Source organism: Gorilla gorilla, chromosome 19 (assembly GCF_029281585.2).
Source record: "Gorilla gorilla gorilla isolate KB3781 chromosome 19, NHGRI_mGorGor1-v2.1_pri, whole genome shotgun sequence".
Taxonomy (NCBI): domain Eukaryota; kingdom Metazoa; phylum Chordata; class Mammalia; order Primates; family Hominidae; genus Gorilla; species Gorilla gorilla.
Window position 1 is genome coordinate 111608244 of NC_073243.2, and position 25985 is coordinate 111634228.

At 42.6% G+C, this 25985-nt stretch overlaps 1 protein-coding gene across 8 annotated transcripts in view; it reads left to right on the forward strand.

The window, feature by feature from the left end:
* The window catches only part of LOC115931263 (probable palmitoyltransferase ZDHHC11B), an 80786-nt gene that overhangs the window by 38796 nt on the left and 16005 nt on the right, over positions 1 to 25985 (forward strand). For 5 of the 8 annotated variants that reach the window (XM_055367761.2, XM_063700877.1, XM_055367763.2 and 2 more), the window contains 3 exons: positions 1600 to 1634; positions 9418 to 9505; positions 12757 to 12791. In XM_055367761.2, the coding sequence (XP_055223736.2) occupies positions 1600 to 1634; positions 9418 to 9505; positions 12757 to 12791 (158 nt within the window). The other 3 variants (XR_010131862.1, XM_063700880.1, XM_063700879.1) reach the window with 3 other exon arrangements.

The following is a 25985-nucleotide window of genomic DNA, read 5'->3' on the forward strand; positions in this document are numbered from 1 at the left end:
ATAGAGAAATGGACCAGAAGAAAGGTCCAAAGTTAAAGCTTTCATTTATGGTCAATTGACTTTAAATAACGGTACTAAAATCATTAAATAGGGAGAAATTATAGTTCCACAAGTGGTACTAGAACAATTGGATATCCACATGGAAAAGAAAAAAGAATGATTGAGTTCTTCATACCTGTACAAAGATTACCCGGGATCACTTCATTCCCCACAGAAGAATTAGCCCCAAATCCATCTGACACCTAAACTTAAAAGCTGAACATAGAACACTTCTAGAAACAAGCATAGAATGAAATCTCTGTGATCTTTAGTGAGACAAAGCTTGTCTTTGATCTGACACCAAAATCACTGCCTATTAAAGAAAAAAATCATAGTTTGGACTTTACCAAAATTGAAAATATTTGCTCTTCAAAAGTCACCATTAAGAAAATAAAAATACAGGCACACATGAGAGATATTGCAGGTTTGGTTTTAGAAAGCCACGATAAAGTGAACATGTCAGTAAAACAAGTCACATGAATTTCTGGTTTCCCAGTGCTTATAAAAGTTATGTTTACATGACGTGTGCAACAGCATTATGTCTAAAAACTATGTATCTGAATTAAAAGTGCTTTATTGCTAAAAGCTGCTTACACAGACGCTTGAAGTGAGCACACACTGCGGGGAAAATGGCGCCGACATACTTGCTTGACCAGGGTCACCACAGACCCTCAATTTGTGAAAAAACACAGTATCTGTGAAGTGCAGTAAAGCAAAGCACAATAAAGCCAGGTGTTCATTCCTGTGCAAGCCACAGGCAAACAAAATATTTTCAAGTCTTAGACTGATGTCCGGAATACACAAAGACACAAAGAGCTTTCAAAGTGCAATTGTAAAAAAACAACAAACAAACAAAAACATAAACAGAAAACCCAGTTTTTCAAATGGGCAAGAGGGCTGGACACAATGGGAAGCACCTATAATCTCAGTGCTTTGGGAGGCCAAGCAAGAGGATTGCTTGAGGCCAGGAGTTCAAGACCAGCCTGAACATCTCTACAAAAATAAATAAAAATACATACATACATATAAAAAATGGGCAAAAGATTTGAACAAACTCCTTACCAAGGTAGATGTAGATGTATAGATATATGGATGCCACATAAGCACACGGAAAAAAATGCTCAACATCATTCTACATCAGGCAGCTGCAAATTAAAACCACAATCAGATACTACCACACACCCAGGAGAATGCCTGTCATCAAAAAGACAGTCACCACCGAGGGCTGGTGAAGTTGTAGAGAAATTGCAAGTCTCCTGCGTTTTTTGCTAGTGGGAGTTAAATGAGGGTGTAAAGTGCCACCACATTGGAAAGCAGTTTGGCATTTCTTTAAAAGATAAATGTCTAATATATGACCAGAATCCCACTCCCAGTTTCTCACCAGAGAGAAATGAAAACACATGCACATGTAAATGGTTCTGAGATCTGAACTCAGGACCCAAGAGAACTCCAGGTACCATTCCTCAAAACCCAGGAATAATAGACGTGACTTTTATGTAAGAATCAGCTGCATGTCAACAACTTCTTTTTTCATGTGACGAATTTTCTTTTGCCCCACAGCAAGGAGATGGCGCCCTGGGCTCATCTGCACAGGGGTAAGTTGCAAGCTTCCTGCAGTAGCTTGGTCGCTCTGAAGAATAGCTGTATTCTTTTCTTAACTCAAATGACTTTGGAAAATAATTCACCTATGATGAGACATTTTGAAATCATGGGATGATGCAGTAGAAGATAAAATAGTTTTGTTTAATGTTGTGAAATTATACCAAATTATCTATCTCGATGTGCTTGTCTTACTTGCAGAAACTACATTCTTCACTCCCTTCTTCATAACTAACATCTAAACTAACACACAAGAGTAAGACCCGCTTATTTGTTTCTACATCTCTCCATGAACATGTGGGTAGTTGTGAGTCTGAATGTATTTCTTATGATCTCTAATAGTGTTTCATAGAAATTGTAAGCTCTGAGAGTCCAACCCATTCCTGAGTCAAGGTGCTAAGTAAATGGGAGCACTGGGGGTGCCTTGACCCGGAGCCCCACCCAACAGGGCCAGGGCTGGCTTCACAAACAGGGTTTCAAGAAGCGTCTTTGAGCTAGTGCTGTGCGGTGCGGTTCGTTTTATTTTGGAAGCTAAGAGTCAAAGGGCACGTGCATTTTCAATCTTCACAGACTCTTTCTGATGACTTTCTCAAAAGGGTGGAGCAGTTCACACTTCATTCAACGCTGTCGCTCTTCTCACTATGAGATACTAACAGTATGCTTAGTTTTATTCAAAGAAAATATATAATGTTTTAATATGCATTTCCTTACTACAGTTACGACTGAACATTTTTTCTTGTTTTGACTATTTTACAATTTTTGTTTTGTGAATTCATGTTCAACAGTTGGGCTATTTGGATTATCAAATGTAACAGCTCTTTGCATATAAGGAACCCTATGGGATCTTTCACAGTGTAGAGGTTGTGAAGTTTTCTGAAGCCAAATTTGTTAACATTTCCTTTTGTCTTGCTTAAAAAGGCGTCATTACTCTAAGGTTATACAAATATCCTCCAATACTCTTTGCTTATATAGTTATAACTTTTTTATTTTTACTTTTATTTTTTGAGATGGAATTTCACTCTGTCACCCAGGCTGGAGTGCAGTGGTGCGATCCTGGCTCACTGCAAGCTCCACTTCCCGGGTTCATGCCATTCTTCTGCCTCAGCCTCCCTAGTAGCTGGGACTACAGGCACCGGCCACCACACACGGCTAATTTTTTTTTTTTTTTTTTTTTTTGTATTTTTAGTAGAGATGGGTTTCACCCTGTTAGCCAGGATGATCTATATCTCCTGACCTCATGATCTGCCTGCCTTGGCCTCCCAAAGTGCTGGGATTACAGACGTGAGCCACCGCACCAGGCCTAGTTATAATTTTTATTTTTATTTTATTTCAATAGTTTTGGGGAACAAGGTGTTTGGTTGCATGGAAAAGATTTTTAGTGTTGATTTCTGAGATTTTGGTGCCCCCACCACCCGAGCAATGTGTACGGTACCCAATGTGTAGTCTTTTATCCATCACCCTCCTCCCACCACTCCCCCGAGTCCCAGAAGCCCATTACAGCATTCTTATGCCGTCGCATCCTCGTAGCTTAGCTTCCACTTGTAAGTGAGATACTACGATGTTTGGTTTTTCATTCTTGAGTTACTTCACTTAGAATAATGGTCTGCAACTCCATCCAGGTTGTGTGAGTGCTGATATTTCATTCCTTTTTATGGCTGAATAGTATTCCATGGTATTTACGTATATACAGATGACAAATATATATCACATTTTCTTTATCCACTGATTTGTTTTAGGCTGGTTTCATATTTTTGCAATTGCAAACTATGTGGCTATAAACATGTGGATGCAAGTATCTTTTTTATAAGATAACTTCTTTTCTTCTGGGTAGATAGCCAGTGGTGGGATTGCTAGATCAGATGAGAGTTCTACCTTTAAGTTCTTTACAGAATCTCTGTACTGTTTTTTATAGTAGTTGTACTAGTTTACATTCCCACTAGCAGTGTAAAAGTGTTCCCTTTTCACCACATCCATGCCAACATCTGTTATTTCTTTATTTTTTAAATTATGGCCATTCTTCCAGGAGTAAGGTGGTATTGCATTGTGGATTTTCTTTGCATTTCCCTGTTAATTAGTGATGTTCAGCATTTTTTCCTATGCTTGTTGGCCATTTGTATATCTTCTGTTGAAAACTGTCTCTTCATGAATGTTGCCCACTTTTTGATGGGATTGGTTTTGTTGTTTGTTTGTTTGTTTGTTTGAGACAGAGTCTCACTCTGTCACCCAGGCTGGAGTGCAGGGACATGATGTTGGCTCGCCGAAGCCTCTGCCTCCTGGGTTGAAGCGATTCTCCTGCATCAGGCTCCCAAGTACCTGGGATTACAGTCACCCACCAGCACGCCCAGCTAATTTTTGTATTGTTAGTAGAGACAAGTTTCACCATGTTGGCCAGGCTGGTCTTGAACTCTTGACTTCAAGTGATCTGCCTGCCCCAGCCTCCGAAAGGACTGGGATTACAGACATGAGCCACCACACCCAATTGGATGATTTGTTTTTTTCTTGTGGATTTGTTTGAGTTCCTTTTAGATTCTAGATATTAGTCCTTTGTCAGATGTACGGATTGTGAATATTTTCTTCCTTTCCCTGGGTTCTATTTAGTCTGCTTATTACTTCTTTTCCTGTGCAGAAGGTACTTATTTAAAATAAAGATAAATTAAGATAAATTGCATCTATTTATCTTTGTTCTTGTTGCATTTGCTTTTGGATTCTTCGTCATGAGCTCTTTGCCGAAGTCAATGCCTAGAAAAGTTTTTCTGATGATATCTTGTAGATTTTTGTGTGCTTTCAGGTCTTAAGTCTTTTATCCATCCTCAGTTGATGTTTGTAAAAGGTGCGAGGAAAGGATCCAGCTTCATTCTTCACATGTGGCTTGTGAATTATCCCAGCACCTTGTATTGAATAGGATTCCCTTCCCCACTTGATGTTTTTTGTTTGTTTGTTGAAGATCGATTGGCGGTAAGTATTTGGCTTTATTTATGGGTTCTCTATTCTGTTCCATTGATCTACACACCTATTTCCATATTAGCACCCTGCTGTTTTGGTAACTCTAGATTTGTAGTATAGTTTGAATTCAGGTAATGTGATGCCTCCAGATTTGTTCTTTTTGATTAGTCTTCCTTGGCTATCTGGGGTCTTTTTTGGTTCCATATGAATTTGAGGATTGTTTTTTTCTAGTTCTGTGAAGAAAGGTGATTCTGCTTTGAGGGGAATTGCATTGAATTTGTGGATTGCTTTGGCAGTGTGGTCATTTTCACAATAGTAATTCTACCCATTCACAGGCCTGGGATGTGTTTCCATTTATTTGCATTTTCTATGTTCACTTTCAGCAGGTTTTTGTAGTTTCCATGTAGAGATATTTCACCTTTTGTGTTACGTATATTCCTAAGTTTTTTTTTCTTTCAGCTGTTGCAAGAGGGGTTGACTTCTTCATTTGATTCTCAGCTTGGTCATTGTTGGCACATAGCAATGTTACTGGTTTGTGTCCATTGATTTTGTATCCTGAAACTTTACTGAATTCATTTATCAGATTTAGGAGCTTTCTGGATGAGTATTTAGAGTTTTCTAGGTATACAACCGTATCATCAGTGAACAGGGACAATTTGACTTCCTGTTTACCAATTTGGATGCTTTTTCTTTCTCTTCTCTGATTGCTCTGGCTAGGTCTTCCAGTACTGTGTCGAAAGGAAGTGGTGAAAGTGGGCATCCTTGTCTTATTCCAGTTCTGAGGGGCAATGTTTTCAACTTTTCCGCATTCAGTATAATGTTGGCTGTGGGTTTGTCATAGAGGGCTTTTATTACCTTGAGGTATGTCCCTTCTGTGCTGATTTTGATGAGTGTTCTATTTATAAAGGGATGGCAGAGTTTGTCAGATGCTTTTTCTGCATCTATTGAGATGATCTCTGATTTTTTGTTTTTAATTCTGTTTTTGTGAGGTATCACATTTATTGACTTGCATATATTAAACCATTCCTGCATACGTGGTATGAAACCCACTTGACCATGGTGTTATTATCTTTTTGCTATGCTGTTTGTTTCGGTTCGCTAGTATTTTGTTGAGGATTTTTGCATCTATATTCATGAGGGATATTGGTCTGTAGTTTTCTCTTTTTGCTATGTCCTTTCATGGTTTGGGTATTAAGGTGATACTGGCTTCATAGAATGATTTATGGAGCATTCCCTCTTTATCTTTTGTAATAGTTTCCATAAGATTGGTACCAGTCCTTCTTTGGATGCCTGGTAGAATTCAGCTGTGAATACATCCTGGATATTTTAGTTGGCAATTTTCTTATTACTCTTTCAATCTCGCTACTTGTTATTAATCTGTTATGAGTTTCTATTTCTTCCTGATTTAATCTAGGTGGGTTGTATATTTCCAGGAAGTTATCCATCTCCTCTGGATTTTCTAGTTTGTGTGCATAACGGTGTTCATATTGGCCTTAAGTGATCTTTTGTATTCCTGTGGTATCAGTTGTGCTATCTCTCATTTCATTTCTAATTGAGCTTATTTGGATCTTTTCTCTTCTCTTCTTGCTTAATGTTGCTAATGGTCAATCAATTTTGTTTGTATTTTCAGAAAACAGGCTTTTTTATTTATCTTTTGTGGTTTTTTTGTTTTTTTGTTTGTTTGTTTGAATTTCATTTAGTTCTGCTCTGATGTTCGTTATTACTTTTCTTCTGCTGGGTTTGGGTTTGATTCGTTCTTGTTTCTCTGGTTACTTCAGGTGTGACTTTAGATTGTCTGTTTGTGTTCTTTCAGTCTTTTCGATGTGGTCATTTAATGCTGTGAACATTCCTTTTAGCATCACTTTTGCTGTGTCCTAGAGGTTTTGATAAGTCGTGCCACAGTTATTCAGTTTGAAGAACTTTTAAATTTCCCTCTGGATTTCATTGTCGACCCAAAGATCATTCAGAAGCAGTTATTTAATTTCTACATATTTGTGTAATTTCATGGGTTCCTTTTGGAGTTAATTATCAATTTATTCCCCTGTGGTCTGAAAAGATACTTGATGTAATTCTGATTTTCTTCAATTCATTAAACTTGTTTTGTGGCCTATCATATGATGTATCTTGGAGAATGTTCCATGTACTGCTGAAAAGAATGTACATTCTGCAGCTGTTGGGTAGAATGTTCTGTAAATATCTGTCAAGTCCTTTTGTTCTAGGATATAGTTTAAGTTCATTGTTTCTTTGTTGCCTTTGTGTCTTGATGACCTGTCTAGTGCTATCAGTGCAGTATTGTGTCCATCACTATAATTGTGTTTTCGTCAGTCTCATTTCTTATGTCCAGTAAGAATTGTTTTATAAATTTGGCAGGTCCCTCGTTAGGTGCATATATAGTTAGGATAGTGATATTTTTCCTTTTGGAGTGATTCTTTTATCATCGTATAATGTTGCTCTTTGTCTTTCTTAACTGTTGTGGCTTTAAAGTCTGTTGAGTCTGGTATCAGAATAGTTCCTCCTGCCTGCTGTTGGTTTCCATTTGTATGGAATATCTTTTCCGCCACTTTACCTTAAGTTTATTTCAGTCCTTATACATTAGGTGTGTCTCTTGAAGACAGCAGATACTTGGTTGTTGGATTTTTCTCCATTCTTCCACTTGTATTTTTTAGATGGTGCTTATAGGCCATTTACATTCAGTGTTAGCATTTGGATGTGAGGTACTGTTTTATTGATCATGCTAGTTGTTGCCTGAATACCTTGGTTTTTTAATTTGTGTTACTGTTTTCTCAGTCCTGTAAGATTTATGCTTTAAGGAGGTTCTGTTTTGGTGTATTTTGAGGTTTTGTTTTAAGATTTGGAACTCCTTTTAGTATTTCTTGTAGGACTGACTTGTTAGTGGCTAGTTGTCTCAGCATTTGTTGTTCTGAAACAGACATTTTCTCTACTTCATTTAGGAAACCTAGTTTTGCTGAATACAAAATTATTGGCTGTTAATTATTTTGTTTGGAGAGGCTAGAGATAGGACCCCAATCCCTTCTAGTGTGTAGAGTTTCTGCTGAGAAATCTGCTGCTAATATGAGAGGTTTTCCTTTAGAGGTTACCTGATGTTTTGCCTCCCAGCTCTTAAGATTCTTTGATTTGTGTTGACTTTAGATAACCTGATGACCATGTGCCTCGGTGATGATCTTTTTGCAATGAATTTCCCAGGCATTCTTTGAGCTTCTTGTCTTTGGATGTCTAGAACTCTAGCAAGGCCAGGGAAGGTTTCCTTGATCATTTCCTCAAATAAGTTTTCCAAACTTGTAGACTTGTCTGCTTTGTCAGGAACACTATTTTTAGGTTTGGCTGTTTAACATAATCCCTAAGTTCCTGGGGGCTTTGTTCTTTTTTAAAATTATCTTTTTCCTCTTTGTCTGGCTGGGTTATTTAAAAAGCCTTGTTTTTGAGGTCTGAAGTTCTTCGTTCTACTTGTTAGATCCTGCTGTTGAAAGTTTCTGGTGCATTTTCCATTTCTCTTAGTGTGTCTTTTGTTCCAGAAGTTGTGACTGTGTTTTCTTTAGGATCTCTATTTCCCTGGAGCATTTTTCATCTATATCCTGTATTGATTTTTAAATTTCTTTAAGTTGGTTATCACCTGTCTTTGGTATCTCCTTGAGTAGTTTAATAATCAACCTTCTGAATTCTTTCCAGCAATTCTGATTTTCTTCTTGGTTTGGATCTCTCACTGGGGAGCTACTGCGGTCTTTTGAGGGTGGAATAGAGCCCTGTTTCATGATATTACCAGGATTACTTGTCTGATTCCTTCTCATGTGTGTAGATTATTTCAGTGGGAAAATCTGGAACTCAAGGCTGCTGGTCAGATTCGTTAGTCCCATGGGGTGGTCCCTGATTTGTGCACTCCCCCTTCCCCTAGAGATGGAGCTTCCTGCAAACCAGACAGCAGTGATTGCTATTGTTCTTCTGGGTCTCTCCGCCCAGCAGGGCTACCAGGCTGGTGCTGGGTAATGTCTGCACAGAGTCCTGTGATGTGATCCGTCCTCAGGTCTCCCAGCTGTGGATGCCATCACCTGCTCCGGTGGAGGTGACAGGGGACTGAAGTGGACTCTGTGGGGGTCCTCGGCGGTCGATAGGTTTACTGTGCTGACTTTCTCAGAGGCTGGTTATTCTAGCAGTGAAGTTGTCACATGGGCAGACTCAGGACCTCTGGTTATTCAGGATGTTGCAGGAGGTGGAATAAGCTCTTGTTTTCTCCTTCCTAGGAGCAGGGTTGTTCTGTCATGAGTTGCTGTCATGTCCTGAGCTGACTGGCCTCCAGCCAGGAGGTGGCACTTTTGAGACAGCAGCAGAGTTGTCACCTGTTCTGTGGAATTTGCAGTGGCCTATGGCATCTTCCAAATGCTCTATGACTTTTTTTGTTTTTTCTGGTATGCTGCTGTGGTGGTTCCTGGAGTGAAAGGCCACAGTATGAGTCTCCACATGCTGTTCTGTCTCTCCATGTGGGAGCTGCATATCAGACCTGTCTCCCATCTGCCATCAACCTTCAGAACCCGTCTTAGGCACTGGTGTAGGGCAGGTCTCACACGGTGGGTGGAGGCACTGCTTTGCATCGTCCCAGTGGCACAGATCCATGGTCCTTTACATGAGGAGCTTCTTACGTTTGCCACTGCACATAACGCAGGAGTACTCAGACAACCTCCCAGGAGCTGCTGGTCTACAAGTTTCTGAGACATGTGTGCCCCGCAGCAGTGGTGCTGACATGATGCGGTGCAGCCTCCAGTGCCACCCTGAGGCCCCCAACAAAGCTGAGATGAGTTTCTCTCCTTCTTCCTGTCCCACCAGAGTCAAGGCCAAGAGCTCCCTGCTGATTCACAAGCACTTATGTCACTTCTGCACTTCAGTAAACCAGGATGGGGATTCGACGGCACGGGTAAGTTGCAGTCACCAGCGATGCACCCCGAGGACAGGGCCGTGTGCAGAATATGTGGTCTCGGGTCCCCCAAGCTGAGGTTAAGGCAGTATTCAGAATGGAAGCACTCTGTGTCCAAGGGTGCTGCTCACATGGGAATGATGGTGGGTGGAGCACAGAAGAGAGATGGAGTGAGAGGCAGGAATGCTTCCCAGCTGTGGGTGACAGAGACAGATGGGTACCAAAGTGGGAGCCCCCAGCACTGGAGCACCACCATCAGGCTGTGGTGATGGGCAGATGCCCAAGGCAGGCTCTGAAGTGCCCAGAACATGCAGCGAGGGACAGTGCTGTGATAAAGGATGGAGGGAAATTGGTAGCCATGGCAGAAGCCGTGTGCTGTTTTTTTTTTAAATAAAATGCTTAGGAAAGACTGTGTGTAGGAGACAGATGGGAATAGACGTGTGTGGGGTCACACATACAAGTGTATGGTGTGTGGTTGCACATATGTGGGGGGGTGTGGTTGTGTGTGTGGTTTTGTGTGTGGTGTGTGGTCACGTGTATATGTGTGTGAATGGTGTGTGTTTGTTACATGGACTCTGTGTCCATCCTTCACAGGAAAAGACCAGCGTGGCTGCCGGCTTTAGGGCCACATATTTCTGTTCCTGCTCTGGGGTCAGCTTCCAGTGGTTTCTGCTGGGTCATTATTTATTTTTTAGAGATGGGATCTCACTCCATCACCCAGCATAGATTGCAGTGGTGGGATAATGGCTCACTGCAGCCTCCAACTCCTGGGCTCAAGCAATCTTCCCACCTTAGCCTCCTGAGTAGCTGAAAGTACAAGCGTATGCCACCACGCCCAGCCAATTTATTTTTTATTTTTTATTTCTTAAGAGATGGGATCTCACTCTATTGTCCAGGCTTGTTTGGAACTTCTCATCTCAAGTGATTCCTTGACCTCAGCCTCTAATAGCACAGGGATTAGAGGCGTGAGCCACCACGCCAGGCTGCAGGCTGGTCCTTTTGAGCAGGTTTTGTCATGGGGCCAGCTTCTGCAGGTTACAGGTGTGTTCTCCTTCCCTGTGGGGGCAAGGCCGCCTCACCACACTTCCCCAGGATTTCAGGGAACGGGCTCCTGTGACTTGGAAATAAAAAGGGATCAGCCCAGCCTGGAGGAACAGCGACGCTGGCGTCGAAGCCTTGCCCCTTGCCTGCACTTCCAGCAAAGATATGGAGACACACTCAGTGGAAATTGATTGAGCCCCCAGCCCACCCCCACCCAGACTCAGCCACCAAAGTTCCCTCACTCCATGTGGCACACGGGCTCACGGGAGTTTCTCTGCCTGTGTTTGTCCACGTTGACTCCTTCTGCGCAGGTGCATTTGTGAGTCCCCTCAGTGTCTCTGCAGCATCTATGTGTGGATGAATAGTGAAGCCACATGAGGCCTGATCTGAAGCAGAGAAGATCTGCTCAGCATCACGTTGAATCCCAAGCCCGCATCTCCGTGGGCTCCAGGACAATCCTATGAAAATGACACCGTTGGTTCATTGTTCACATCGGGGAGGAGAATTCCGTCTGAAAATGAGCGTGACTTCACTGACACCCGCATCCATGAGCTCCACAGATCTACAGTCCATCGCCTCCCCTTCGAGTCGGCCCAGGGCTGCAGACAGCGTTGTCCATAGAAGATGCTCTGACTAGATGAATGGAACAAACTGGAAACTCCAGAAACAAGCCCTTCTTTACATTTCTGGTGTTTGGCTTAAATGGAAGGTGCCAAGGTGAGGCAATGGGGAGACATGGAAGGGTTTGTAATGAGTGTGCTGCAGCAGCTGGATAACCACATGCCAAACACACACACACAGCTCAGTCCCACCTAGAAAGCAGTGCACAATCCATCAGAGACCAAATATTAAGCGGGGGAAACTTTCAGATTTCTACAAAAATCCTAGAATATCTCTGGGGTCTTGTGTTAGGCAAACTCTTCTTTGATAGATACCAAAAACACTATTTCACAAAACGGATATATTCGACTTTAAGCATTTAAAATTACTTCTTCCATTGTCACCAGTAAAAGAATGAAAACATAAGCCACAGGCTGAAATAAAATATTTACAAGTCATATGCTTTTATCCAGAATATTTAAAGAACCATGAAAACTCAAAAATACACAACAGCTCAGTTTTCAAATAGGCGAAAGGTTGAACACGTTCTTCACCAAGGCAACAATATCCATGAGAAATAAAGCCCACAAAATGGTGCTCAACATCATTTGCCACCAGGGAACCACCAGCTAAAATCACAGTGAGATACTGCTGCACCCCATTAGAGTAGCTGCAAGAAAACAGATTAAGGATACCATCCAGGCACAAAGCTTCACCCCTCAAATCCCAGAGCTTTGGGTGGCTCACAAGGCAGGAGGATCCCTTGAGGCCAGGAGTTTGAGACCAGTCTGGGCAACATAGCAAGACCCTGCCTCTAAAAAATATAAATAAAAAAAGATGATCATTACTAAGTGTTGGTGAAGAGTTTGGAGAACTGGAAGTCTCATCCATTGCTCATGGGGATGAAAGATGATGCCACATTGGCGAGCAGTTTGGCAAAGCTTCAGATGCTGAGCATATACTTATCATATGGCCCAGCACTCCCACTCCCAGGTTCTTACCCAAGAGCACTGAGAACAACATGTGTGTGTACATGTAGCAGGTGTTTTTCTTTGCGAGAGCTTCCACAAGCAGGAACCACACATGGGGTGTTGGAACAAGAAATGTATTTTCTCACCTATCTGCAGGCTGGAAGTCCCAGAGCACAGTGTCTGCAGGGTTGGTTTCTCCCAAGGCCTCTCTCCTTGCCTTGTAGACGGCCACCTGTTCTCTGTGTCCTCTAACGGTCTTCCCTCTGTCTGTGTCTCTGTCATAATCTCCCCTTCATAAAAGGACACGAGTCACTCTGGATTAGTGCTCACTCTAATACCCTCATCTAACATCCATTACCTCTTTCAAGACCCTGTCTCCACATATAGTCACGTTCTGAGGTGCTGGGTGTCAGGATGTCAACCTATGAATTTGGAGGAGGATATAGTTCAGCCCATAATACAAGGATTGGGAGGAAGGGTGCTGTGCCACCACTGAGATCCTATTCCATGATCCAGGCATTCTTGAAGTACCATTACTCAGAACTGACTAGTAATGAACTTGAATTTTGTTTAAGAATAAGTTTAATGTCAACAAGGTCTTTGTTCATCCTATGAATTTTGCATCCCTTCCCCCCACAGGAAGCAGATGATGCCCCGAGTACATCTACACCTGGGTAAGTTCGTAAGTTTAACGGGAACGTTTTATCTGTCTGTACACTTGCCTGAACTCAAATTACCTAGGAAAATATGTCCTCTATTTAACATATTCAAATATTCTGATGACATAAGGGAAAGTAGAAATGCTTCACTGAATATTTATAGCCATTCATGTAGCTTATTGCACTGATCTTACTTGAAAAAATTATAGAATTCTTTATAACTAACATTTGAACTTATGCACAAAAATAAGGCCAAGCGTAGTTATTTTCTTTCTTTAAACACATGTAATGTTGTGAGCCTGAATGTTTTTTAATGTTTCTAATAGTGTTTCATTGAGAGTCAGACTTGTCATTTCAACTCTAAATACATCCACTGATGACAGCTCTGCCCCAACACTGCACAATTCCAGCCCAACTGCACACCACTTTTTCACCCTCCAAACTACAAAGCTGAAAGAAGACCCTTATAAAGAGGACCATGATCCAGTTTTAAGCACACATTCTAAAGGGTACCCTGTTCCCATGATGAAATAAAATTGTGCAGCCATGACAAATGCATATTCTTCCCAGAGAATCTCAAGTGCAGGATACACTTCTCACAGAACATAGAGTAATAGGAAATCTACTCACACATGATGCTGAGTAAATTATTTACTCTGTTTGCTATTTCATTTTCCTTTCCATAAAATGAACACATATTAACTTTATATTTTAAAAAGCAACTTTATACAACATTTCCCAGAGTTTCAGGGTTTAGATATTGCGCTCCTACACTCTACTAAAGTTTCATCTAGAACCATTTAATACAACCTAAAAGAAAATGAAATGGAAAGGATAAGAGTCATTGGCTCAAACCACCCCAGGTGCACAGACACAGGCACGTGCGCACACACACACTCTCACACACAGTCACACTCTCTCACACTGACACAGCCTCCTTCCTGCCTTCACCTCACATCCCAGTCCCCAGCCTGCCTGCCATACTCCTCCTGTCACTGCAGGGAGTCCCAGCTGACCCCACAGGGGAAGCGCCCACCCCAGCCTGCACAGAACAGCCCCATCCTCCTCTCTGGGCACGCAGCAGCTGCAGCTGTCCTGGCCCAGGACCTCTGGGGTCTCTGCCACCATTCCAGTAGGTCCTGCTGCTCAGGGGGGCCCGATGTCCAAACCAGGAAGGGCCCAGTGGACACATGCCCAGAGACACAGCCGACATTATTCAGGGAGGGTGTGTGAGGGAGGCTGCTCATGCTGGGAAGAAGGGGCACCCACACCTTATGGCTTGGAGCTGCTCGGGGTTCCTCTAGAGGCACCTGGGACCCCAGACTGCTGAGGTCACCACATGTCTCCCGGTCTCCCCCTCACAGATGAGTGCACCCAGCTGGCCTCATCCTCCCAACCCAGCTGCCCTGGATCATGGAGCAACATTATTTTTTTTATTTTTTTGAGACAGGGTCTTACTCTGTCACCCAGGCTGCAGTGCAGTGGCACAATCTCAGCTCACTACAACCTTTGCCACTTGGGTTCTCGCAATCCACCCACCTCAGCCTCCCAAGTAGCAGGGACCACAGGCTCATGCCACCACGCTGAGCCAACTTTTGTAGAGATGGGGTGTCACCATGTTGTCCACACTGGTCTCGAACTCCTGAGTTCAAGGGATTTGCCTGCCTCAGCCTCCTAAAGTGCTGGGACTACAGACATGACCCACTGTGTCTGGCCTTGGAGCAACATTAAGATGGGGGAGAATTTAATACCTAACTTACACTCAGAACTTATAACCTTATTACATGCTGATTGTATCAGTTTGAATACGATAGTACATAAGTTAAAAATATTCTGCACCTCCCTCCCTGAATACCACCTCAAAACGCCATTTTAATAATAGAGGATAAATACATGGTTTTTCTCTATGCAGATTCACTCACGTTGAGAGGTTAACGTATCCCATATGAATTATTCTGCAGCTTCCTTTTTTGATTTCTTCAACAATACGGCATAGATTACACTCATGACGTTTCATATAGATGTGTTTTATTCTTGTCAGGAACTTCACCCTCTCGTGATGTGCATATACCGTGGCTTAGTCAACCATTGTTCACTACGGGATATTAAGTTTATGACCAAGTTTAGGTTTTGCAAACAGAATTGCAAGAAGCGCCTTTGTGCCAAGGTTGTCAGATATTGACAATATTGTTTTGTTTCTGTAGAACACTTAAAAGTCAAAGGGCATTTGCATTTTAAATCCTCATAGTTTCTTTTTACTTACTTTACCAAAAGGTTTCAACAATGCAAATTTCCTTCAATTTCCTCACTCTTTTCAGCACCAGATATTAGCAAGGTATTTTTAGTTTTATCCAAATAACACTTTTAATTGTTTCAGTGTGCATTTTCCTTATTACTAATGAGACTGAACATATTGTCATTCTTTTTTTTACCGTTTCACAGTTCCTCTTGTATGAATTAGCTTTTCAAATGTTTGCACACTTTTAAATGGAGTTGTTTGTATTGTCGATATTAAGTGCTCTTTGCACATTAGGGATAGTAATTCTCTGATCTATGTGTTTCCAACGTATTTCTTTCAGTCTGTCTTTTAAAATTTTGTGTTTATCGTGTCTTTTGCAAACGTGAAGTTCATAAATTTTTGTGAAGTCAGTTGTCAAATGTTCCTGTCTTGTTTTAAAAAGTCTTTCTTACTCCAGGGTTATACCAAAATCATCCAGAACTCTTTGCTGATATTTTCATAATTTTTCTGTTTTGACTTTCCTTATATTTTGATTTTCAAGCCATCTTGGACTTATTTTTGCATACAGGGAGAGAGCTAAGGTTACTTTATCTCAAAGACTTAACTAATGGTTGCCACCTCGCTTATGAAACAATACACCTTTCCATCTAATTCAAAGGCCCCCTTTTCTAGTGCTTGCCATAAGCCCTAGACTCAGATCTGTTTCTACACGTTTATTTCTGCCTTGTTGATCTGTGTCCTAAACCGTGCTGTTTTAATTACTGGACCTTCCTGAGCTACATTTTAATGTCCGACAGTCACTTTCTCAGGTTTTTTCATTTCTAAAAGTTTTGACAATTTTTAAACTTTAATTTTTTCATCTAAGTTTATTTGAAATTTATATGGAAAATACATTTTGTTTCAGTTCCAGGAAACCTGGGATTTGGAGCAAAGTTATATTAAATATACACCTCATTTTGAGAGTGGCCGATAGTGTTTCCCTGGCATCCCAACTCCGCTGGGAGCCACAGTAAGGACCCAGAAGTCAGTCTCCCCCAGGTGGGCAGAGGATGGAAGTTCCTGCCTTGCTCTTCCTGAGTTGCCCCAGAAGCTCCGCCCTTCACGGAAACGTGCTGGGGGCAGCACCAGAGTTCCAGGCCAGGGAAGGCCAGCCGGGTTCTGCAGCTCAAGAGGCAGGCAGCTTCCTGGGTCAGAAAAGGGTAGCCCAGGAGAAGTGCCCCGTTCATCAATTTCTCAAATCTGAGAATTGCTTCAGAGTTTTGCCTAGTTTCAGCAATCAAGGATTACATATCTCTTAGTGTGAAAATGCTCTTTCACACAACCCATTAATTTTCCTTGTAAATTGGTTTTCTTTGATTTAGTGAATCCAGGTTATTTTGAATTTTACTTTGAAGTATAGCCTATGGTTCTAATATTAGGTAAAAACTAAGACATTTTCTCCTTTATCCATTTCTGGCAAGAATGGTAGAAAATTAATTGTGACCAGGATTGTAAACTTTCACTTTGAAAAAATATATATGTTTTACCAGTACACGTTCAAAATAGAAAATAGGGAAGTTACAAACATTCTTGGTGTAAAAACCGAAGTCACTCACAGTCCCCCCACCCACCAATGGCTACTGCAGGCATTTTGATTGGCACCTCCTGCGGCTTCCCTTTTAACATTTTTTCTGTGTATTAGACCCATTTTCTAAATGAAATTATCATTTAATACACCCTTTAGGCACCTGCTTTTTAAACTCTACATTGTGCCATTAAAGATGGGCATAAACCGCTCCATCTTTAAATCATACTCCTCTTTGTTGGAAACCTTCTTCATTTCATTCAAGTCTTCTCCACAGGAGAATGAGCTAACCTTGTTTAATGTGAAAAGTGTTACACCAACACCACGTGAGTTTACAAAGCCTCTAGATGCAACAGGCGATAAGTTACCATTAACCCTTTTTTTGTCACAGAATATGCTTCCAGGGTCACCTAACAGTTTGGATCCAGCTGGTCCACCTTATAGACTCACTCACAGCCTTTTACTTCAGGCTCTGCCTGCTGCGCACATTACAAACATCTGTTTCTAGCGATCAGGGACTTTGTTTAAATCACGTCACGCTCTGCCACACAGGGAAACTCCATTCATTAAGAGCCTGTGGGGTGTGATGTTGCTAATCACAGGTCTATTTTGTGGGAAATGTGTAGGAATTTATAGTGTCTCTAGTGGTGGATATTAGACAAACCGATGGGGGATATTCTGGTCTGCGTGTTTGCTGTGGGATGTCGAAGGGAATGGGTGGACGTAGCTGACCAGCTGGAATGAAAGTAGGAGCAGGGAGCAGGATTTCCCGTGTGAAGACCCTAATCCCCAGCGCCTCATTCAGTGGCTTGTATTAATTTTCCACTGGAGGTTGGAGCTGTTCCTTTGCATCATCCCCCTACCAAGCATCCAGGGTGCTTTCCATGTAAGCGTCATGCCCAGGTGGTGTCTGTTGTGTAGTATACTCCTGAGCACTCACGCAGCCTCCCGGGAGCTGCCTGTTCCTGGGATCTGCTGACAAGCAGAAACCACGGTAATGGTGCTTGTCCGGAACTTCGGAGCCTTAATGGCCTGTTGTGAGCTCCTCCCCAAAGCGAGACCCTGCTTTGCTGACACATGGTCTTTCCTTCCTCCTGCGCTTCCTAGAAGAGGGGATCATGAGGAGCTCCTGTGTCCCTCCCAGGGCTTGAGCCTGAGCCCCGCTGCTGTTTGGCATCTAGAAAGGACCTCGTCATCTGGGGTATCCCCAAAGCCACTGGCCTCTTCCTTCCAGTGAGCAGCACACAGCCTTCCTCCACAGTGGAGGTTACAACAATATTCCGAGTTGCTCGTTTGACTAATTGTAAGCATTCATAGGTGTTTTAGTCTGTTCAGCCTGCCTCAACAGAAATACCACACAGCGGGGGCTTAGGCAACAAACATGTATTTCTCACCATTCCAGAGCCTGGGAAGTCCCAGCTCAAGGCACTGGCAGATCCGATGTCTGATGAGAGCCCCTTCCTGGTTCTCCAATGGCCTCCTCTGGTTGTCCTCACACAGCAGGGGAAGTCCCAGCTCAAGGCACCAGCAGATCTGGTGTCTGGTGAGAGCCCCTTCCCGGTTCTCCGATGGCCTCCTCTGGTTGTCCTCACAAGGCAGGGAGTCGAGAGTGAGATCTCACTCACATGCCTCTTCTGAAGGCACTCACGAATCCTGTCATCCGGGTCCCACATTTGGGAGCTGACACCAAAGGCTCCGCTTTATGACACACAATGCTGGGGTTAGGACTTCAGCCTGTGAATCTGGGGACACAGGCACACCATCTACAGGAAGGGTCCTGAAGGGTGCTGCTCCAACAGCAACAAAGGCCCAGAAGTGCCGTGTGTGCATCTCAGCCAGGTATGCAGATGTCTGCAACCAGTCTGAAATGCGGCAGACCAGAGTGATGGGCGGACAGTTATGTGATGGGGTAGAGGACAAACATTAGCCCTGGTCGCTTCCAGGTGCTGGGTTCAGGTTTTGTTTGTTTTTTATTTTTTTGTAAAGCCTTTTCCAGTCCTGTTTATGTTTGAAATTTTAATAAAATATTGGGAAAACTGTGCCTATAGGAGACAGGTGGGGAATAAATAGTGTGCGTGTGTGTGTCTGTGTGTGTGTGTAACTGATGGTCAAAAGATGGAGCATGTGGGGAGGCCGAGACAGCAGATCAAGAGGACAGGAGATCGAGACTGTCCTGGCTAACACGGTGAAACCCTGTCTCTACTAAAAATACAAAAGGATTAGCCAGGCGTAGTGGCAGGCACCTGTACTCCCAGCTACTTGGGAGACTGAGGCAGGAGAATGGCGTGGACCCAGGAGGCGGAGCTTGCAGTGAGCCGAGATTGTGCCACTGCACTCCAGCCTGAGCGACAGAGCAAGACTGTCTCAAAAAAAAAAAAAAAAAAATTAGCTGGGTTTGGTGGCATGCTCCTGTAATCCCATTCCTCGGGAGGCTGAGGCAGGAGAAAGGCTTGAACCTGGGAGGTGAAGGTTGCAGTGAGCCAAAATTATGCCACTGCACTCCAGCCTGGGTGACAGAGTGAGACTACGTCTCAAAATAAATAAATAAATAAAAAAGATGCAACACATAAGTGTGTTGGAGACACATGCAGACGCCCAAGGGGAACTGATTGAGGGAGCCTGGAAGTGGGGCATGGCTGGGAGCACTGATGACACAGCGCAGGATGTGTGGACAGGTCTGAACCCACACCCAGAGGGCAGCTCAGGCAGAGCAGAGGAGCTAGGAGAGGAGAGGAGGGCAGTTGCAGCTACCATAGGGCTGTCTCTCTGCACTGAGAGCTGAGCAGTCATACAGCCAGCAAAGGGTCTAAGGCTAAGGGTGCACGTCCTCTCAGATGTCCTGCGTGCTCCCTCCCAAGAGGCTGCACAGCGAGAGGGAGGCTGCGCAACTTGACCCCTCCGATCCCCATGGGGCTGCAGTGCTCAGTTTTCCTTCTATGGCACCAGAGATTCAGAAGGACCCACCTGAAGATCTAGGGTTTGTCTTTCAGTCCACTTAGGAGAGCCCCATTCTGACCATGGAAGGTCACACCCTGGCCCTTAACCCCAGTGGCCACAGTCACTGAGAGTCTGATGGGGACTGGCCTGCACCCCCAGACCCGGCCTGTGGCCTTCTCTTAGCTGCAGGCTCAGTCCAGGACCTGCATCTGATCCTGTTGCTCTGATATCCCCCAGAGGCATCGCAGGCCCACCTCTCTCACTCTTCGTAGGAATCCAAAGCTCCTCTTAGCAGAGCGATGAGAAACTAATTGGCACCGTAACCTGCATTTGGACTTTGGCATCTGACAGACCTCAGTTCGGGGCCAGTGTGGAGATGCTGCTGGTTCTACAACCTCATAAGTTTTTAAACCACTCTGAGCCCCTATTCCTCACAAGGAAATGGGGGATATTAGTATCTCTTCCCAAGAAGGTTGTGTGTGAGCTCCTGGAGTTGTGAACGTCACTGCCCAGGGTCTGGCTTTGGGATGCCCAGTGAATGGTGGTTGCCTCTTTCCCCTTGTTTTGGGTCCCAGGTGCCCAGAGTCACAGGAATCCCAATCCTGGGTGGGAACAGATTCATCCTTGATCTGTGAGTGACCTGCTTCCTTCATTGACTACATATTTTGTTTAGGTATGATAGTGGCGGAAGCACCAACAACAAAAGCAGAGTCTGACATCATCTTTATCTGTTGACAGGGCCCCCATTCCAAGTCCTTGCACCCCGCTCATGTTCTTCATTGTCTTGCTTTCCTTCAAATTTTGTTCCTTAGATGTCTATATAGATATAGATGTATATTCTTAAAGAGTACATACATGCAATACATTGGTTACTTTTTCATGTCTTTTTTTTTCTTTAACAGAAAGGACATCGTGTGTATGTAGTATCTGGAATCTTTGAGGAATCACCTTTTTCACTTAGTACTAAATTGCCAAGGTCTGTCCATACTGCTTGTCGCTGTAGTCTGTTGGCGTTTGCTTCTGTGGCTGTTCCACCCCGTACCACACTTAATTACCCCCTCTGCTATGGTTGGGCATGGAGATGGAGATGGCACCCAGCTGTGCTGCTTGATCTTGACAGCTCTCCTGTTGTACAGGTGCAACCATTTCTCCCGGGGCTATTCCTAGTGGTGCAATTGCTAGAATGTCCAGCTCTCAGAGATAAGGCCACAGTTTTTTAAAGGTGTTGCACATGTTACACTCTCACAGCAGGGTATAAGAAGTCCTATTGCTTCATGTCCTCTCCAACACTTGGAATTGACAGTCCAGTAGTGTGAACTGGTGGCTTATTGTGGCCTACTTCAGTATTTCCCTCATTATTAATGAATCTGAACACATGTGAGTCATACGAGTTTTCTCTTCCATGAAGCACTTGCTCATGTCCCTAGTCCATTTTTCCACTGGACTCTTTGTGCTTTTCTTATTGATTTATAGAGTTTTTATATATTCTTTATACAAACCTTTTGTCAGTTGGGTGAATTACAGATAGAGTCTGTCCATGTGCAGCTTAACTCCATGTTTAATTTAATATACCATTCTAGAAACCAGATCATGCATTACAATATAGTCATGTTTATACATATTGTATAAGTAATGCTTTTTGGTCTTGATTAATGAATCTTTCCACCAAAATATCCAAAAGATAGCCATCTATTATTTCTACTAAGGGTTTTCAGTTTTGATTTTGAGAGCCAAGTCTTTATGTTTGGTTGATTTCAGTGTATGGTGTGAGGTAGAGATCTAACTTCATTCTTCCCTCTATGGATTTGTATTGTTTCCAGCTCCATTCATTGAGCAGGTCCTCTCCCCACTGGCATAAAAATCTGCTTCCATCCTGAATTCCATTTATGCACATATCTGAGTCTATTTGTGAGCTGTCTAGTCAATTCCACTTGTCAGTTTTGTCTATCCCTGCACTAATTTCTTATCATCTTACTTCCCATAGTTTAATAAGTTCTGAGAAGTAAGTACTCCCTCTCTCTCTCACGAAAGGCTCTAGTTATTCAGTATTATGGTCACTAGCCCCACTCTTTCCTTTCCAGCGCCTTCCCCATTCTCCCACCTGCCACACCTCTGGTGTCCTGATGTCAGACCCTTCTTATCTCCTGTGGGGTGGCAGAGGCTAGCTGCTTGCTGTGTGGGGTGAGCAACATGTTCCATATATGGACACTCAGCTACCACCCTTGTGCTTAACCTCACATCCCACCCCCATCCTCGCTCCTCACCCTTGCCCCTGGGACCCTCCATATCTCGGGGCCCGGGAGCTTCTCTATTACTCAGTAAGGAAGACAACCTCCTTTAACTCAGCATCTTTGTCCACAGGCACTTCAGCTTTTTAAAAATCCAATCCGCCAATCCCTGACTTTTAATTAAAAACTTCAATCTATCTATCTATGTATACATATATAATGTTTAAAGTAATTACTGATAAGAAATGATTCACTTCTGCTATTTAGCTTTTTGCATTGTGTATATCATATATATTTTTATTTCTCAATTCCTGCCCATTTAAAAAATCTTTAGTTGAATGTTTTTAATGTTCCATTTTGATCCCTTTGTTCTTTCCTTTTTTGTACATTTTCTAATTATCTTCCTAGTGGTTATGCTGGGGATAATAATTAATGTCTTAAACGTATAACACCCTAGTTTGAATACCAATGTAGATTTTTTTTTGAGACAGGACTCAGTCTGTTGCCCAGGCTGGAGTGCACAGTGATAACTCACTGCAACCTCCTACTCCTGGGCTCAAGCAATCTTTCCACCTCAACCTTCCAAGTAACTAGGACTACAGGCACACTTCAGCACACTTGGCTAATTTTAAATTATTTTTTGTGGAAATGGGGTATCAGTATGTTGCCAGGCTGGACTTGAACTCCTGGTCTCACACGATCCTCCCACTTTAGCCTCCCAAAGGCTAGGATTGCAGGAGTAAGCCACTACAGTCAGCCCCAACTTAGTTTCAATAGTACACAAATACTGCTTTTATCCATCTCCATCCCTCACCCTTTAAATTGCCGTTGTCATTGATTACATCTTTATACAGTGTGCACCCATTAACAATATTTATAATTATTGTATTATGCATTTGACTTTTAAATTATATAGAAAAAAAGAGTTACAAACCAAAAGTACAATATTATTGACTTGTATATTTACATGTGTTCTTTATTTCTTTACCATTGTTCTTTATTTCTTTGTATGGTTTTGAGTTACTGTCTAGTGTCTCTTCATTTAGGACTAAATAATTTCTTTAACATTTCTTTTAGGGTAGGTCTACTGATAATGAATTCCCTCAATTTTTGTCTATCTGAGAATGTCTTAGTTATTGCTTTATTCTGGAAGGATAGATTTGTCACATATAGAACTCTTGGTTGACAGGTATTTTCCACCTTCCAGGGCATTTAAATATGTCACCCCACTGCCTTTGAGCCTCCTTAGTTTCTAATGAGAAATCACCTGATAATTTTATTAAGGATCTCTTGATTCTGATTAGTCACTTCTCTCTGCCTGCCTTCAAAATTCTCTCGTTGTCTATGCCTTGACAATCTAACTGTAATGTGTGTTGGCATAGATCTTTTGGCATATAGCCTGCTTGGAATTCGTTGAGCTCCTTGGATATGTAGATTCATTCCTTTAATTAGATTTGGAAAGTTTTCAGCCATTATTTCTTTAAATAGAGTAGTCTCCTGCTCCCCCATTATCTGTGGGGGATACGTTCCAAGACTCTCAGTAAGTCTCTGAAACTGTAGATAGTACCAAACCCTGTATACACTATGTTTTTTCCTGTACATTAATGGGCAGATTGTGTATACAGCATGGATATGCTGGAGAAAGGGATGACTCATGTCCTGGGTGGGCAGAGCAGGGCAGAATGACATTTCATCATGCTACTCAGAACTACACACAATTTAAAACTTGTGAATTGTTTATTTCTGGAATTTTCCATTTAATATTATTGGACTGTGGTTGTCCAGAGGTAACTGAAAGTGCAGAAAACACAACTGCTGATAATGGGGGAACACTGTATTTTTTCTGCCTCTTTCCTTTTCTCTTCTCCTTTGGAGACTCCGATGTTGCATATGTTGGTAGTCTTGATGGTGTCTAACAAATCTTTCAAGCTCTGTTCATCTTCCTTCAGTCTTTTTTTTTTTTTTCTGGTCCTCAGACTGGATAATTTCAGTTGTCTTCGAGTTAGCTGATCATTTCTTCTGCTTGCTCAAATCTGTTGAACTCTTCTAATGAACTTTTTATTTCAGTTATGTACCTTCCAGCTCCAGTTTCTTTTTGGTTTTTAAAAAGTATATAATTTCTATCTCTACTAATAATCTAATTTGCTCATATGTAATTTTCCTACTTTATTTAGTTGTCAGTGACTTCCTTTAGTTCACTGAGCATATTTAAGACAGCTGATTTAATGTCTTTGACTAGTAATTCAAATGTCTGAGCTTTCACAGACATAGTTTATGCCATGTCTTTTTCCCCTGTGAGTGGGCCATGTTATTCTATTTCTTTATATGTTCTTTTTTTGTTAAAAACTGGATATTCTGTGTATCATAATGTGGTAACTCTAAAAATCAAGTGCTTCTCCTCCTCTGGGACTGTGGATTTTCTCTTGTTAAAGGCTGGAACCATCAGTTTGTGCCCTTTCCAAAGTAGTTTTGCAAAATGTGTATTTCTTGTCACTGAAGTTGCTCTTCCTTTATCTCTATGACCAGTTAGTGAACTATCAAAGATTTCCTCAAATATCTAGCTACAAACAAGGGGGGACTGTCTGTCTCTCTAAATCTTCCAATGGTTGCTGCTGGAGGAAGCCACTGCTGCCAAGTGGATCAAAACCAAGGCAAGCCTCTGTATTGATCCCTCAGGGCACCACCAGACTAACCAAAATGTACCACCTCAAATTTATTGAGGACAAGGTTCCTGATGCTCACTCTGACATCAGCCAGCTGCTCCAAGAATGTAGGTTGCTGCCCTTATAGCCACAGGAAGACTAAGAAATTGAGGCGGTAGCTGGCTCATGTACACCATTCATGAAAGAACAGCAGCTTCTCCTTTCTTTTTCTTTTTCTTTTTCTTTTTTTTTTTTTGAGACAGAGTCTCACTCTGTCACCCAGGCTAGAGTGCAGTGGCACAGTCTCTGCTCACTGTAAGCTCCACCTCCCAGGTTCACACCATTCTCCTGCCTCAGCCTCCCGAGTAACTGGGACTACAGGCACTCACCACCACATTCAGCTTTTTTGTATGTTTGTTTTTTTGTTTGTTTTTTTGTTTGTTTTTGTATTTTTGTATTTTTAGTAGAGACAGAGTTTCACCATCTTAGCCAGGATGTTCTCGATCTCCTGACCTCGTGATCCACCCACCTCGGCCTCCCAAAGTGCTGGGATTACAGGTGTGAGCCACTGCACCCAGCCCAGCTTCTCCTTTCTTCAAGCACTCTCCCATACATGTCTGACCAGATTCCAGAGTTTCCAAATAATTCATTGCAATTGCTCTTTATAGCTCAATGGTTGTTTCAGTGGAAGGACCAGCCTCTATAGCTTTCTACAATACCATTTTGTCCTTAGGTAAACTTCCTCTGCATTTTTATATACATACTTACACACACTTACAACACAGTTATCTACATTCTTCCCCACAAACATGTATGCCTCACAATCCTCCACCATTTCACCATCATACTTTGTCATGCCTTTATTTTCATTTGAAATTAATGTTTTATTTTCTCTTTATTCTCAGTAATTTTTGGATTCGTTTGGTGATACGCCAGTTCTCCTTTGCTTACTGAGTCCTGTCACTTCCTTCTGTGCATTTTTTCCTTGCACTTCTCTGTGTCTACCAAGACTACTGCTCCCCCTGCAATAATCTGGTGGCAGACACTCCCATTGTTGCCTATGGTTTGGGAAGTTTTGCAGCAGCAGTCACTGCCTGGCTGCTCAGCCTACAAGTCACCCAGCTAATGACCCCATCAGGAGCCCTGCCCAGCTGAGCATCCACTGCTCCTCCGTGTCGATTCCTGGGGGTCTCTTCCAGGTTCTGCAGCACACTCCTGACCATGGCCTTCTGCATCGGCTCTCATTTGCATCCTTTCCTCCTAGGAGTCATCATTTCTGATCCAAGAAAGGTGTCCCTCTTGCTTTTCTTTGATGTCCTGTCCTTACTCATTTATGGATCCGTTTATATCCTCATTATAATTTTTAAGGATTGGATCAGAGAAGGGAGACTATAGCATGTGATGGATACGCTGTTTTGATTTAGAAGTCTCCTAGTGACTTTTTTGCTTGTGGGTCTTTCAAAACCTTTCAAAGTAAAATTTTGCACGTTTCTGGTCTCTAATTCCCGACACATTCAGCGTTGCAAGTTAAGCCGGATCTCCAACCCTCTGGAAAGTCTGGGCAGCAACACGGTCCCCTCTCCTGCCAGCTGGCCAGCA